At 22.0% G+C, this 15,869-nt stretch overlaps 5 protein-coding genes across 5 annotated transcripts; 4 read left to right on the top strand and 1 right to left on the bottom strand.

The window, feature by feature from the left end:
• Positions 1-419: 419 nt before the first annotated feature.
• On the top strand, positions 420-5,163 carry DICPUDRAFT_153979 (uncharacterized protein; the record flags this gene model as incomplete). The annotated part of the gene is made up of 5 exons (XM_003289536.1): positions 420-753; positions 3,269-3,595; positions 3,677-4,300; positions 4,334-4,516; positions 4,559-5,163. 5 exons carry the CDS (start codon positions 420-422, stop codon positions 5,161-5,163), a joined length of 2,073 nt encoding a protein of 690 aa, XP_003289584.1.
• A 587-nt stretch (positions 5,164-5,750) lies between these two features.
• DICPUDRAFT_92325 (uncharacterized protein) lies at positions 5,751-6,383 on the top strand. The gene has a single exon (XM_003289535.1). The coding sequence runs from the start codon at positions 5,777-5,779 to the stop codon at positions 6,221-6,223; it is 447 nt and encodes a 148-aa protein (XP_003289583.1). The 5' UTR covers positions 5,751-5,776; the 3' UTR covers positions 6,224-6,383.
• A 1,823-nt stretch (positions 6,384-8,206) lies between these two features.
• Positions 8,207-8,628, top strand: DICPUDRAFT_80349 (uncharacterized protein; the record flags this gene model as incomplete). The annotated part of the gene is made up of 2 exons (XM_003289534.1): positions 8,207-8,270; positions 8,354-8,628. 2 exons carry the CDS (start codon positions 8,207-8,209, stop codon positions 8,626-8,628), a joined length of 339 nt encoding a protein of 112 aa, XP_003289582.1.
• Positions 8,629-8,718: 90 nt separating this feature from the next.
• Positions 8,719-10,955, bottom strand: DICPUDRAFT_80348 (uncharacterized protein; the record flags this gene model as incomplete). Its single annotated transcript, XM_003289529.1, has 2 exons — positions 8,719-10,229; positions 10,307-10,955. 2 exons carry the CDS (start codon positions 10,953-10,955, stop codon positions 8,719-8,721), a joined length of 2,160 nt encoding a protein of 719 aa, XP_003289577.1.
• A 1,701-nt stretch (positions 10,956-12,656) lies between these two features.
• DICPUDRAFT_80347 (uncharacterized protein) lies at positions 12,657-14,017 on the top strand (the record flags this gene model as incomplete). The annotated part of the gene is made up of 4 exons (XM_003289533.1): positions 12,657-12,677; positions 12,752-12,978; positions 13,048-13,229; positions 13,293-14,017. The coding sequence occupies 4 exons, from the start codon at positions 12,657-12,659 to the stop codon at positions 14,015-14,017; spliced, it is 1,155 nt and encodes a 384-aa protein (XP_003289581.1).
• Between the last annotated feature and the right edge of the window lie 1,852 nt (positions 14,018-15,869).

Here is a 15,869-nt window from a genome sequence, read left to right as displayed (position 1 = left end):
TTTAAAAAAATTTTTATTGTGTTTAATCACAGGTAAATTTAATTTTAATCTCTAAACTCAAAGAAAAGTATAACTAATTTTTATTTATATAAAAACTTTAAAAAAATTTTTAAATAATAGCAATTATATTATCACATTCCATTAAAATTTTTCATTTTTTTATTATTCACTCTTAAAATAGAAAAAATGTTAGATTCATTATTAGTTGAAATTTTTATTTGGTCATTAATAATTTTAAAATATATTTTCCGTTCCACCCACAAGAAACCCACACCAACAGCAACACCCACACCAAAAACCAAACTAACACCAACCACACAACTAATCAAACCACATATCCAAACCCACAACAAACCCACATCGAAAACCACCAAATTAACCAAGCCACACCAATTGATCAATCCCCAACTCAAAAAAATATGAATAACGGTTCCCCACTCATTTATTCATCCTCTCTCAAAAAAATGCATTGTTCCCAATCAGAAGACTTTTTCCCATCACCAGAAGATATTTTTGGTCGTTCCCCATTAGCCCAAGAAATTTTATCAAATTACCCTCTTGAAAAACTTAGTACCCAAAAGGAGCCATCACAACCACAAGATCCATTTCCATACATCCCTATCGATCATTCTAAAGGCTCCAAACCAAAACTCCGTCTTTGTAATACAAGAAGTCATTTAGGACCAGAAAGTGGTTATAAAATTAAAATTTCACATATCCGGCTTTGGCGCAATGGTAGCGCGATTGACTGTAGTAATTTTCCTGTTATCAATCGGTTGCTAGTTCGAGTCTGGCAAGCCGGAATTTTTTAATTAGGTTCTATCTTTTGGGAGTTTATTTTTTAAGTGGTTGAAACATCTTCACTTTTAAAAAAAAAAAAAAAATTTAAGTGGGTGAAAATCTATATTCCAGACATATCGACCCAATTACCCACCAAAACATTCTCAAAAATTGGAAAATATCTAAAAATTTTGACTTTATAAAAGAAAAAATTCAAGCAATAAATTTTAAAAAAAAAAACTTCAATTTTTAACCTGTAACAAAACTAAAAGTATCTTAACTTGATTGAATGAGATATAATTGATGGTGAATAGCTGAAGCTTATTGATTGTTGCTTAAATCATTGTAAAATTTGAAAGTTTTTATTGGATATGCTTTTTTTTGAGAAAAAAAATAAAAATTTAAAAAAAAAAAAAAAGTTTGATTTTTTTTTTTTTTTAATTTTTTGTTGTGTGCCACGTTCGATTTTTTTTTTAAAAAAAATCAATTACACACCATTGTGCTTCTTTTCTTGCGATTTTTTAATGATTTTGTTTAAATGAAAGAGTGGTTATTTTTTTTTTTTTATTTTTTTTTAATTTTTTTCATTATTATATTTTTTTTTCAAAAATTGTAATGTATTATCATCAAAATTCACTTAATTAATTAATTATAACTTAAATAGTCATTTAATCAAACAATTATAGTAATTAATAATTTTAATAATTAAAAATAATTTAAATTTAAAAATAAAAAAATAAAAAAATAAAATAAAAAATTTTCGAATTTTTTCGTTTTATTCAATTTTCTCATAAACTTAAAAATCATATAATTTATTATCCTTATTTTTATTGTTTATTAATTATTTATTTATACTTTAAAGTTCATTTACATTACAAAATTTCTATTAATATTTATGCTTTATTTATACATGTGTTGATATTTAATAAATTAAAAACTATTTTAGAACAAAAAAAAGGTCAAAACCATTTTTTTTTTAATAATTGTTAGCTCTAATTTTGTTTATTAAGTTATTTTGGTTTTTAATTTTATTTATTTAATTTAGCTTATTTAATTTTACTATTTTTTTGTTGTACATCTATATTATTTGAACTTTCTGGGTGTATCAGTATTTTCACTCAATATATCCGAGTTTCAAGTTTTGCCAAATTTCTTTAACTTGTTTACTATCTTCCTTACGCTGTGTCTCTGTGTAACAGGATCTAGGTGATGAAGTTTCTTATATATATTTTTAACTTCTCTTTCCCATGCAGATGCCCAGATTTACTTGAATCTCTTTCATACTTTAGTTTGTAAGTGGAGTGTTCATGTAATATTTGTTCAGAAATTGTTGATATTAAGTTCGAATGTTTTTCTAGAGTAAGTTGAGACTTTATTTTAATAGTTAGCCACTTATTTAATTTTGGTAACTTAGTTTTGGTTATTTAATTTTGATTGATTTATTTTTGATATTTAATTTTTATGTTATTTGTAATTCATCAATATCGTTCTGTAGCTTTCCATCTTCCACATTACCAAATAAAATTTCTTTTGCCAATATGATTTCAAAACAAAATGAAAAATATAAATAATAAAAATAATTTTAACATAAATAATTATAATTAAACATCATCACCATCTTTAGAATCGGAAAAATGATTTCCATTCTTATCATCAAAAAAAGAAATTTAAATTATATCGAAAAAATAAAAAAATAAAAAAATTTATATTTTATTATATTTAATGGTATTTTATTGTGTAGCTTAAATTATTTATGGTGTAGCTTATTTATTTTATTTTAGGGTATTTATTGTGTAGCTTAAACTATTTATGGTGTAGCTTATTTATTTTATTTTTCTTTGATAATCAAAAAAAAAAACACTTATTGGTGTAACATCAAACCCCATTATTTATTTTTTATATTTTTTATTTATTTTTTTTTAATTTTTTTTAATTTTTTTTAAAACTTTTTTTTTTTTTAAATCAAACTTTTAAAATAACCTACTTGTATTTTTTTTTTAAATTTCAGTTTAGGTATACCCCATCAGTTTTTAAACCATATCTTCTTTACACTTGAAAACACAGGAATTATTGTGTTTTTAATTATAGTTTCGTATTTTAAAGAGCGATCTTTTTATAATAAAAAAAGATTATTAGTTAATAATTATGATAATTATGATAATCACAAGCTAATAGTTTTAAACCTTTTGAGTGTGGATAATGGTTTTTTTTTTTATAAAAAAAAAATATAAATTCAATAGTTTTATTTTTTTTTTCCTTTCATTCAATTATATTTAAACTTTTTTGTTGTATTATTATTTGTATATAATTCCTGCATATATAAATTTGTAAAAATTAAAAATGAAATATATTAATTATTTTATATTGCATATTATTTTCTTTGTATTAGTAATAAATATTGTAAAATCTCAAAATAGTAAGTTTTTCATAAAATAAAAAAATAAATAAATGATCAATATTAATATTATATTTATTATATTTTATTTAGCGATAATTTTGAGTGGTACTATTTATGACCATCATCCAAGGTATAATCCTAATTTCCAAACACCTACTAGTGGTGGACTGGTAAGAAATTTGGTTAAACCAGTATTAAATCCAGTTACTCGTGTTCCAGAATTAAATTCTTTAAACCCCTCAACACCAACAAATATTCAAGGTAGAATGGTAAACCCAGAATTATTCCAATATTTCTTTTCACCAAACAATAATGCTTCTTCACCAGGTTATAACATCCCAATCCCAATTAACTTAACATTAGCTTTTAGTCCAAGTAGTGGCACTTATTCTTTTGATAATCAAAATTTCTTCCCAAGTAAGTATATATAATAAATTTAAATTTAATTAAATATAATTTAATATTAATATTATGATATTTATTTTATATTAAAATTAGTTGATAATAAAGGTTTTGATGTTGATCCATCCTATAAGTTATATAAAGATACTTATGGTTTATATCACAACTACCATTTCTGTTTAAAGATTAACTCAAATTTCTTATTTAAAGGTAGCGAAATGTTTAGTTTTGTTGGTGATGATGACTTTTTTGTTTTCATTGACAATAAGCTTGTCATTGATTTAGGCGGTGTACACGCTGCCGAGTCAGCAAGTGTTGATTTAAATAAATTGGGTTTAACAAAAGGCAAAGTTTATCCAATCGATTTCTTTTATTGTGAAAGACATACATCAAAATCAACAATTAGATTTAATACCAATATTTTAATGACCTGTAATTACTATGATTATTGTGGTATTTGTAATGGTGATGGTACCAGCTGTTGTAATCCTCAAACCACCTGTAACGATAATAATCCATGTACAATCGACCAATGTCCTTCCCCAACTACTAAGATCAACGGTTCAATTTCAAATTACTGTACTCACACTCCTAAGGAATCATCTCTTCCATCTGACAATATCTGTTTTACCAAACAATGCAATGTTACTACTGGTAATATCGATAGTTTTCCAATTCCATGTTTAGATTTATCAAATGACTGTTTAAAGAGTAAAGGTTGTAACTCGACCACAGGTTGCCAATACGAATCAGCATGTACTGATGTTTGTCATATTGAGAATCAATGTATCAATGGAACATGTGAAGTTAAATCATCCGACTATTGTGCTATTGAATTAGATGGTGATAATGTTGATATTTGCTCCGTATATTCATGCGATTCAAGTCAAGGTGGTTGCGTTAAACAAGAAAAATGTCAACAAGGTTCCAATAAATGTTTAATTACTTGATGTGATTCTGAAAATGGTAATTGCATAGTTGAAAATGTTCCAAATCCAAATGCAAATGATTCTTGCATAATTTCAATATGCAACCCAGACACTGGTTTATATTCATCATCACCACTTCAATGCCCAGATAGATCCAATGAATGTTTAACATTAGTAGGTTGTAACCCAACTACAGGTTGCGAATATGAAACATTCTGTAAAGGAGCTTGTGATGCCAAAGATCAATGTAACAACGGAACATGTGTTGCCAAAACACCAGAGTATTGTGCAAATGAATTAGATGGTGACAATGTAGATTTATGTGCAGTTTACTCATGTGACTTAAATGGTTGTGGCTGTCTAAAAGATGAGAAATGTAAAAGAAATACTACAAACCCATGTATCGAAACATCATGTAAAGCATCTACTGGTGAATGTTTTGAAATCGAAATTCCAGGTGACATGTGTGATTGTGGTTGTGACATTAAAAACAAATGTATGAGATCACATTGCACTAAAGAAGGTAAGTGCTCACCCGTATTTAGAGAAGAAATTGATGATGGTAATACTTGTACTGATGATTATTGCGATCCATGTACTGGTTTAATTACTCATGCTACTGCATCAAAATGTTTAAATTGCAACTCTTGTTAAAAAAAAAAGATAAATTAAAAATAACAATAAAATATAATAATTATTCGGTTGGTTTTAATTTTAAAAATTAAATTTGAATTTATAAAATAAATAAATAAATTTTTAAAAAAAATAAAAAAATAAAAAATAATAAAACATAAAACATTTCATATAAATTTTATTTTTTTTAATTATTTGATCTTAGTACCTTACACATTGATTAATTGAGTGACTCTGGTATCAACTATATTTTATAAGATTAGTTACAATTACAAAAATGAAATAGGAAAGAAGTTTAAAATAACTAATTTTTATAATTACCCTATATAATAATTTATTATTAATATTTATTTTTTACTCTTAATACAAAATTATTTTCGACCAACCAAACAAATCATTACAACACTAAATATACCACACTAAATATACCACACTTTGTACCCACACTGAAATTCTAAAAACATACCCCACTATTTATATTATGAGTTTTTTTTTATTAAAATTAATTTTTTTTTTTTTTTAATTTCTTTTTATTTTTTTTTTTATTATTTTTTTAATATAATATATATTTTTGAAATATCTATTTTTTATTTAGTTTTTATTTTCATATAAATTAATAATTTTTTTTAGAAAAATGGATAAGAAAATATTATATATTTTCATTTTTGGAATTATTTTAATATCATTTGTTTCAACAGCATTATCATTAAATATAAACAATAATCAAATAAACAACGATAATGATAATTTAGAAGAATTTGCAAGTAATGAATGTCAAATTTGTGAATTGGTAGTAAAAGATGTCATTGACTGTTTAACTTCAAATATGTCAATTCATGAAATAGAAATTGGGGTAGATTTACTATGTTTCCGTGTAATGCCATTTCATTCAAAACCATGCAGAAACTTTATAAATTCAAACATTGAAAAGATTGTACAAATTATTGAAGATAATGGTGATCCAAATGAAGTATGTTCAAAAATTGGTGCATGTTCATCATCAGAGAATTTAGAAATTAAAAACAACATCAACCAAAATAACCATTATAATGAGAAGAATTATCATCAAATAAATAAATAATAAATTAATTATAATAACGCAAACATGCAAATAATTATATAGTTACAATTGTTAATTAGTATTTAAAAAATAAAAAAATAAAAAAATAAAAAAAAAAATAAATATTTTTTATATAAATAAAACTAATTATAAATTATTAAAGTTTAATAATTTAAATCTTTTATTTTGATTGTCTTTATATTTTAATTTTATATAGTCTATAAATAATTCTTTGATTGGACTAATTCTTTCTAACCTTTTGATAAAAAGTATTCGCTTTTCGTATGGTTTCGGAAAAAATGATTGGTTATCCATAAAAGCAAAATCTATTTGGCTTGATTCAGACTGTTTTAATTTCTCTTTGATTAAATTCCCAATAGTTTCGAAACCAGTTCTTAAATATAGTTTTATCAATGTCTCTAAATTCCAATAAAACTTATTAAACACAAGAAAGCTGTTTAAAAATGACTGATACTCTAACTGATCTTTACCGTTGTTGTATCTACCTAAAGAGAAAAGCTGATTTTCATTTAATTGTTCGAGTTGGGTATATTTTTCTGAATCTAAAAATTTATTGATATACATTGGACCTAAACAAACACCTTCATTGGCTAAAAATCTAAATTTTTCTTGATTTGTTATATCTTCAGTTATAACCCATTCAAAGTTCTTTTTATCTTTAAAAAAATCTATATTTGATAAGTCATCTCTTAGACAGTTTTGGGTCAGTTTGAATTTATCTTGAGAATCGATTTTTAAAACTGCAACAACTTCTTCACTATCTACAAGTAATCCTTTATTAATAATTAAATTGGTTGTAAATTGATAAACTCTATCTATTTTTGGATATTTTTCTTTAAACTTTTCTATAATTAATTTAAACATTTCATTATCATAGTATTCCAGTGATAATTGTAGCAATGAAAAAAAAGCCACTTTTTTTAAAATAAATATATTCATTAATTAGCATTTCATAAATAAATAAATAAATAAATAAATAAATAAATAAATAAATAAATAAATAAATAAATAAATAAATAAATAAATAAATAAATAAATAAATAAATAAATAAATAATAAATATACAATACCATCATTATTTATATTTAATCTATCTAAAAATAACGGAGCAAATTCTATAGTTTCTTTACTTGATATTATAGCTGATAAATTTAAAAATAAACAATCTTGATTTAAACCATCGTTATTTAAATATTTGGGATTTATAAAATCTAAAATCTCAATTATTTCATTTTTTGTACAATTTGTAAAATTAAATGAAAGTTGTGATATTTTTATTTCATAATTTACAATTATTTCTAATACTTTAAATAGATTTAGATTACCATTTTCCAATGTTTTTAATACTTGTTTTAATGAACATTCGATTATAAATGGATATACTTTATTTATTAACTTTAAAGATTCATAATCAAACTCTTTCCATTCGAATAGTTTATTTTGATTTTTTATAATATAAGCTAAATCATTATTATTATTATTATTATTATTATTATTATTATTATTATTATTATTATTATTATTATTATTACTATTGATTATTGAATCTAACTTTTTTATTAATACTTGTTTTTCATTATTGTATATTATTATATTATAGGGTATGTTATATAAATTATAAGTGTAATAATGAAGCTCTTTATTGATTTTTTTGATGAATTTAAATATTTTATCTCTTAAAAATATATTTCTATAAATAACTAAAAATAATTCCATAATTAAAAATAAAAAAATAAAAATAAATAAAAAAAATTAAAAAATTTTAATTTTTTTTTAATTTTTTTTTCATAATTTAATTCCTTTAAGCCTTTAGCACCAGAACATTCGGAAACATTGAGAACAATGCAGCAATCAATTTATTTTATAAAAAAAAATGTATAAATAAAACAATTTTTTATTTTTTTATTCATTCAATAAATTAAAATCAATTAAATAAATAAATAAATAAATAATATTAAATAAATAAATAAATTAAACTAAAAAATGTCAATAAGAGAAAATTTAGAAGCTGTTATTAAAGGTATTCAAGATTCAAAAATTTTAGAAGGTAATTATTATTTAAATAAATAAAAAAAACTATTTAAATTTATTAATTTCTTTGTTTCTTTATTTTTTTAAAATTATTAATAGTTTTTGATAAATACTATCATGATGACATTGTTATGTATGAAAAAGGTGATTCCACCAATCGTGTAGGTAAATCGGCCAATCGTAAAGCAGAAGAAGGATTTGTAGCCAATGCTGTTATATCAGAAGCCAAAGTATTAAAGATATTAGTCGATGGAAATAACACAGCTTATGAAATGCTTATGAAGTTTACCTATGCTGGCCATCCAGTCGAAAAAGTACAATGGTGTTTACAAGAATGGAAAGATGGTAAAATCATTAAAGAAGAATTCTATTAAATAAAAAAAAAAAATGTGATACTTAAAAAAAAGATAAAATAAAAAATAAAAAAGATAATATTAAAGAATAGTTTTTTTATTATTTTTTTCTTAAAAATTTAATACTAAATTATCGTTTGACTGAATTATGTTACTGTCATTTATGTAATAAGATTTGTTATAACCACTAAATAAATTTATATTTTTTAAAAATAAAATAGATTGGTCATTTAATAAATGAATTGGAATTATAAAATCTGATAAATAATTATTATTATTACTATTATTATTATTGCTTTTATAATTTTGGTCTAGTAAATATTTTATCATTTCAAATCTATTATTGATATATGAATAATATATGATTAAATGATGCACTAAATTTAAATAATCTGAAAATGAATTTAGATGGTGGCTGTAAAAGTTTTGTTGATATTTTGAATGTTGAGTTTTTTGTTTTAAAATTTGATTGTAAAAGTTGAAGTTCTTAAAATTGCCTATTGATAATATTAAATCGATAATAAATGTATTTTCGTGGAGTATTGATTTTTCCATTATAGATTTTATATCGAGTATTACTAAATCATCTTGAATTAAAAACAAAATTAGTTTTTGATTGACTTTTTCAATAATTGAACGGTAAAATATATAACCTATATTTTTTTTGTCTAGTTTTTTTTGAATAAAATGGTCCTTTACGTAATTTGATAAACCGTAGGTTTCTATACATTTCATTAGATTATGTTGGTTGATATTGAGGTTGATATGTGGATTAAATTTAAATTTGTGGAAAAGATTGATCGAATTTTGGAATTTTGAAAGATATTCTATCAGGGTTTCGATATATAATGGTACTTGTGAAATTTCTTTGAGGAATTTTTTTCTTTTTTCAAAATCAACTACGAATGGCTCTGGTTTAGAGAGGTCATCCCAATCAGAAAGATCCACTATATTCGAAAGTAACAAATGGACCTTTTTTTTGTTATATCTAAATTCTAAACTATTAAATATTTGAGTGGATGCCCATGTGGTATATTTTTTCCCAATTTCATTAATGATGTCAAAAGTTTCACTTGATAAACCTTTACTTTTTTTTTGAATTTTATCAAAGTAATTTCCAATCATTCTATTATAGTATCCTATAACAGTTCCAACTCTTTTCATATAGGCATACTTTTGATGATTAAGCTTTGTTGGGATCCAACTAATTTTTTTATCTTTAAATATGTCAGTATTTGATAGATCGTCATTTAAACATTGGTCAGTAAAATGCAGTTTTTGAATTGGGTAATTTTTTGAAAAAACAAACTTGGCCATCTCTTCACTTTTGATGTGAATGTAAAGACTCTTTTTTGAAAGTTCAATATTTGAGAATTCATATATTTGTTCAACAAAGTCTATTAATTTCGTATTGAATAGATAATCAGTTGAAATTTCCATAAATTCACTTTTAAAAATTTTATAATTATAAATTGTTATATATTGTTCTAATGATGAGGAATCTGATTCTTCAATAGTTTCTTTTTGATCCATTTTTGATAAAATCAACTTTATAATTTCTAAATTATTTGATGATAATGCTTCGATAAATAATAATTTAAAATTGTAATCTTTAAATGTGTCTATAAAAAAAGTTAAAATCAAAAGATTTTATTAATTAAAACACAAATAATAATAAATAAATAATAATAATACATACATTTAATTTCAGTTTCTTTTAAAAAAAACTCAAATAGTTCTTCTGATTTACTTTCATTTGCAATGCTTTTTAGTATTCGTTGGATGGTCTGTTGATTTGTTTGAAATGGGTATTTATTGGTTAAATAATCGTACATTTCTATAATCTCTTTGTTGGAACACTTGTTAATATTGAATGATATATCAGTATCGAATATTTGTATAAACTGTACTTTTTTCTCGATTTTTTTAAACAATTCTACATTTGCATTATTGATTGCATATTTTAAATGAACATTTTTGTATTCTATTACACCTGGAAACAACCTTTCCATTAACTCTAATATTTCTACATCAAATTCTTTCCATTGAAATAAAATATCACTTTCTAAATTATTAAATTCTAAATAATATTTAAATTTATCACTGTCATATTGTAAATTATTATTATTATTATTATTATTATTACTATTTATAAAATATTTTTCATATAGTTTTAATCTTGTTATGAGAAATTGCTTATTATTATTTTTTATTATTAGATCAAGTGGTGAGTAATAAAAATCGTATGTAAAGTAATGTAAGGATTTATTGATTTCTTTAATATAACCAAATATTTTATGAGTTAAATATACATTATGAAAAACTAATGAAATTGGATTTCTATCCATTTTATTTGATAGAAAAATTAATTTATTTATATCATAAAAAAAAAAAACTGATAAAATCTAAAATTTTATTTTTTTTTTTTTTTTTTTAAATTATTAATTTTTTTTCTTTTTTTTTTATCCATTTTATTTATCTGAATGCTTTTTTTAAATTTTTTCTGCTTTTAAAAATTTTCGTATTTTTTTCAATTTTTTTTTTCATTTTTATATCCTTCTCAAAGAATGGAATTGTGTATGATGTTTTAATAAAAAAAGATGAAAAAGTCCACAACAAATAAACCAGTGTTTTTATTTAAATAAAAAAACTGGTTTATTTGTTATGAACTCTATCATCTTTTTAGGACATCATATACGATTCCACTCTTTACTTTAATATTTTTAATTTTATTTTAAGAATAATATTTTATAATTTTACAAATTATTTTCCTTTTTTATCTTTTTTTTTATTTTACATTATCTATTTTTATCTATACTCAAAAATAATGACACATTACAATAAGTAGGTCTCTACAACTTAATAATGTTTTTTTTTTTAAAATCTAAACATTTTCTTACCGAAAAATCAAAGCTAAGGTGGGCAAAAGAGTACCAAAATTGGTGCCGGTCGTATATGTATTATCTGGTGTAACACAAATACTGCAAAATAGAGAGATAATACAGGGTTATAGAAGAGCTTTACGAGAAAAATCAAATTTATCTGGTGATATGTTTTTTTTACAATACAATTGCTCTATTCACATGATCCAATTATTGACCGATTTTTATGAAAAAATGAACATAGAGGTGATATTTATTCCACACTATTCACCAGATCTTAATATTATCGAGAATTTATGGTCAGTATTAAAACGTTTTAACTTGATTTCTATCAGGTACCCACTTTATTGATTGGTAGAATTTGGAAAAATATTAATCAAGAAATATTTGATAATCTTTATGAATCAATCCCAAGAAGAATACAACAAATAAATCAGAATAAGGGTGGATTCACAAAAACAAACCATTAAAAAAAAAATTTCAAATAAAAAATGGAATTCAGATATAATAAAAAATTAAATGAATTAATAAATAAATAAATAAATAAATAAATAAATAAATAAATAAATAAATAAATAAATAAATAAAAAATAAATAAATAAATTAATAAATTAATAAATAAATAAATAAATAAATAAATAAATAAATAAATAAATTAATATGTGTAAATACTTTTTTTTTCAATATACAAAGTATTGTCTTTTATATTAATTAAAATTTTTAAATATAATAATGACACCATCATTGAAACAATAACAAATTTTTTTGATTGTGTTTCAAACACAAAACCAAATATGATTTATTTATTAGGTTATGTTTTTTTATTTATTATAATAAAAAAATTTATAAAAAATCACCACACTATTATTTAAATAATAAATAGTATTTCTCTCAGTAATAAAATAAAAAAAAAAGTTTTGTTTAAAAAATATATTAAATGTAATAAAAAACAAATTTTTTTTTTTTTTTATTTTTTTAAATTTTTTTTTTTAATCCTAACTATAATTTAAAGTTCAATATAAAGTTTTTTTTTTAAAATAATATTTATTAAATTCAAGCTATATCAATCAAAGTAATTTGTATTTATAAAGTTTAAATTTAATTATTTCCATTTCTTATTTCAACCTTCAACTTTCACTCTCTTTTTGTTAACAAATAAATTAAAAAATGGGAATTTTTTTTAAAAAAGTAAGTATCTCTTATTAAATATACATTAAAAAAAATAAGAAATAAATATTAATTATAGTTTTATTTATAATCAGAACAACACCATTGAAAATTTTTTAACTATGGATTCCAAAATTTCAAAGATGCAATCCAAAATTAAAGCCTCAAAAGATTTTCATTATGGCATTTATTCAAAAGTTATTTTCTTTAGCATTATTATCGAAATTTTTTTATTATCAATTTCATATGCCAAATCTCTTTCATGCAACACTTTGGTAGATAACGCATTGTGTTATGTTAATTCTGTAGTATTCTCAATTATGTAAGTTGTTCATTTTAAATATATATTTTATTTTTTATAAAATATTGGTATTAACATTTATCATTTTAGAATTTATATCACCATTAAATTATATAGATTTTTATTTAGAACTTTAATAAAATATTACAAGAATCAATTGGGAGAATTAAATTTTAGTTTGGAAAAGTTATTAGATGACAAAAAGCTCCAATCGGATTTTGATAATATTAAAAAAGTTATGGAAAAATATGAAAGAGCAATAAAAAAAAAGGGTATGTATCAGATAGATTAATAAATATTATTATAGTGATATAGTTTCTAACTATTTTTTTTAGAAAATAATAATAGGGTTACACATGAGCATCAGCCACAACAACCTCAACCAGAACAATTACAAAAAACACCACAACCAGAAAAACCAGAGCATCCACAATATGAACAACCACAAATATTAAATCAAAGGGTTCATAAAAATATTTTATCAGAAGAAATCAATACAATTTTGGGGGAATTAAAAGTCATTGATAGTAATTTATCCAATTTCAAATTTTTAAGAAGTTTAGAGACCCATCAACTTGACTTCCTTATTATAAATGTTGTAAACTGTGCTGTATATTTCGATAATGTATCCGATGATGTCAAAACTATTAGTAGTCTAATAGTTTCAAAGGTATTTTCCCAAGCATATTTCGATCCAAATATTCCAAAAGAATATATAGATAAGATTGAACTTGCCATAGAAAAGCTATACTTAATCATTGCCAATTGTAAAAAACATAGACATTATCAAATTGAAGGTGCTGTTTCAGTTTTTAAAGATTTAGCAATTTCCCTTTATAAAAATAAATCAAATGGTAAAATCAATGATATGGTTATTATTGACATGGTTTGGTGTTCCACCTTAGATCTTTTTGAAGAGTTTGGAAGTTATCTCGAAGTATACAATCAATTGCATTATGAAATCTATTATATAATTTGCAATTACTTTCATTTTACTAGTGATAGCATTCGTTCCGAACACTTTAAAAGATTCATGGATATTTCAAAATTAAGAGGTTAAATGTAACCAATTCATTTTTTTTCAAATAATAGTTTGGTACATATTTTTCATCAATTATTAGCTCCCTTATTTAGAAGTAACCAAGGTATTATATCTTTATTTATATTTTTTATTTAATATTAAACTTTTTATTAATATATTTATATTTATTTAATTTAGATTATTATTTCATCTTTTAATTTATTTTTGCCTTTATGTTTTTTTTTATAATTCAATATACCCACCCATTTTATTTTGTAGCAATAACAACAATTTAAAATTAAATATTTTTTTATTTTGTAACACACTGTATATATTTTCTATAGATCAATAATTAGAATGTAAGTAAAATATCATATAGTTTTAAATAAACACTAAAACCAATCAAAATATTGAAAATAGAGAAAGATTAACTAAACAATTTAATTTTTATTTTATGACAGTTTGAATATTTAGATATAAAATACTATAGTAAGATCTTCTCATAGGTTTATGTGAACAGGTTTCTTTCTCCTAAAAATATCTTAATTTAAATAATTCATTTTCAAAAAGATGAAACTTAGATTCAATTAAAGAACAAATAGTGGCATCACCATCAACTAATCTGTTTTATCAACACGGTATATTCTAGATTTTGACCGGGTACATTTATTAAATCCACTGAAGACAAATCAATCAAGTGAAACTAATTAAAAGTTTTCAATCTAATCAACTATTTGATTAACACCAATTTTGTTCTGGCCAAACAAACATGGTATATAGTCAATAGATCTAGATCTAGATTAAACAATTATTATTTCTTTCCTACATACATCCATTCTTTTAAATTTCAAATGGCGACATGTCAAGGATTAGAAGGATGAAATAAACCCAAACATTCACATAAATTAATCATAGTTAACCAAGAATAACAAATCAAAAATAAATATAAAATAGATAAAAAATATTCTAAAAGATTCATAAAATAAAAGCAACAATCAAAAACTTTTTATTTATTTAATATTTGTTAGTTTAAAATACATGTACTTCTTCTATTATTTTCATTGTTGCACTTGACAAGTTTTTTTAAATAAAAAACCGTTAAAAAAAGTGTTTTTGATATTTTCAATAAATTGCGCATGTGGTCTAGTGGTATGATGCATCCCTGCCACGGATGCGAACTGGGTTCGATTCCCAGCATGCGCATAATTTTTTATTTTTAAATATTAAAATTTTCCAGGTGATTTGGTCTTCATTCTTATTCTGCTGTTTTCTCACATTGGAGACTATTACAATTGTAATGTATTATCATCAAAATTCACTTAATTAATTAATTATAACTTAAATAGTCATTTAATCAAACAATTATAATAATTAATAATTTTAATAATTAAAAATAATTTAATTTTAAAAATAAAAAAATAAAAAAATAAAAAAATAAAATAAAAAATTTTCGAATTTTTCGTTTTTATTCAATTTTCTCATAAACTTAAAAATCATATAATTTATTATCTTTATTTTTATTGTTTATTAATTATTTATTTATACTTTAAAGTTCATTTACATTACACAATGTCTCATATTTGCCATTAATAATTGTTCGTGCAAGACATTTATAAATTTGTAAATCTATAGGAAAAATAATAGTTTATCTTGTCTTTTTTTTTTTATTTTTTTTATTTAATTTATATTAATTTTATTTTTAAAAAAAAAAAAAAAAAAAAAAAAATATTTTAATTTTATAAAAAGTATAAGCTTTTTTAAGGAGAAGAAAATAACTGGAAAATGAAAGGGGTGTGGGGTAAACCGATAAGGTGGAAGGTAATTTTGGAATTCCCCCAGGACTTTTGGTGGAACCCCAAAAATATTTGTATTTCGGTTGGTGTCCCCTATG

Source organism: Dictyostelium purpureum (genome assembly GCF_000190715.1).
Source record: "Dictyostelium purpureum unplaced genomic scaffold DICPUscaffold_181, whole genome shotgun sequence".
In the NCBI taxonomy this organism is placed as follows: domain Eukaryota; phylum Evosea; class Eumycetozoa; order Dictyosteliales; family Dictyosteliaceae; genus Dictyostelium; species Dictyostelium purpureum.
Note: the sequence above shows the minus strand (reverse complement) of the source record. Positions and strands in the feature narration are given on the sequence as shown.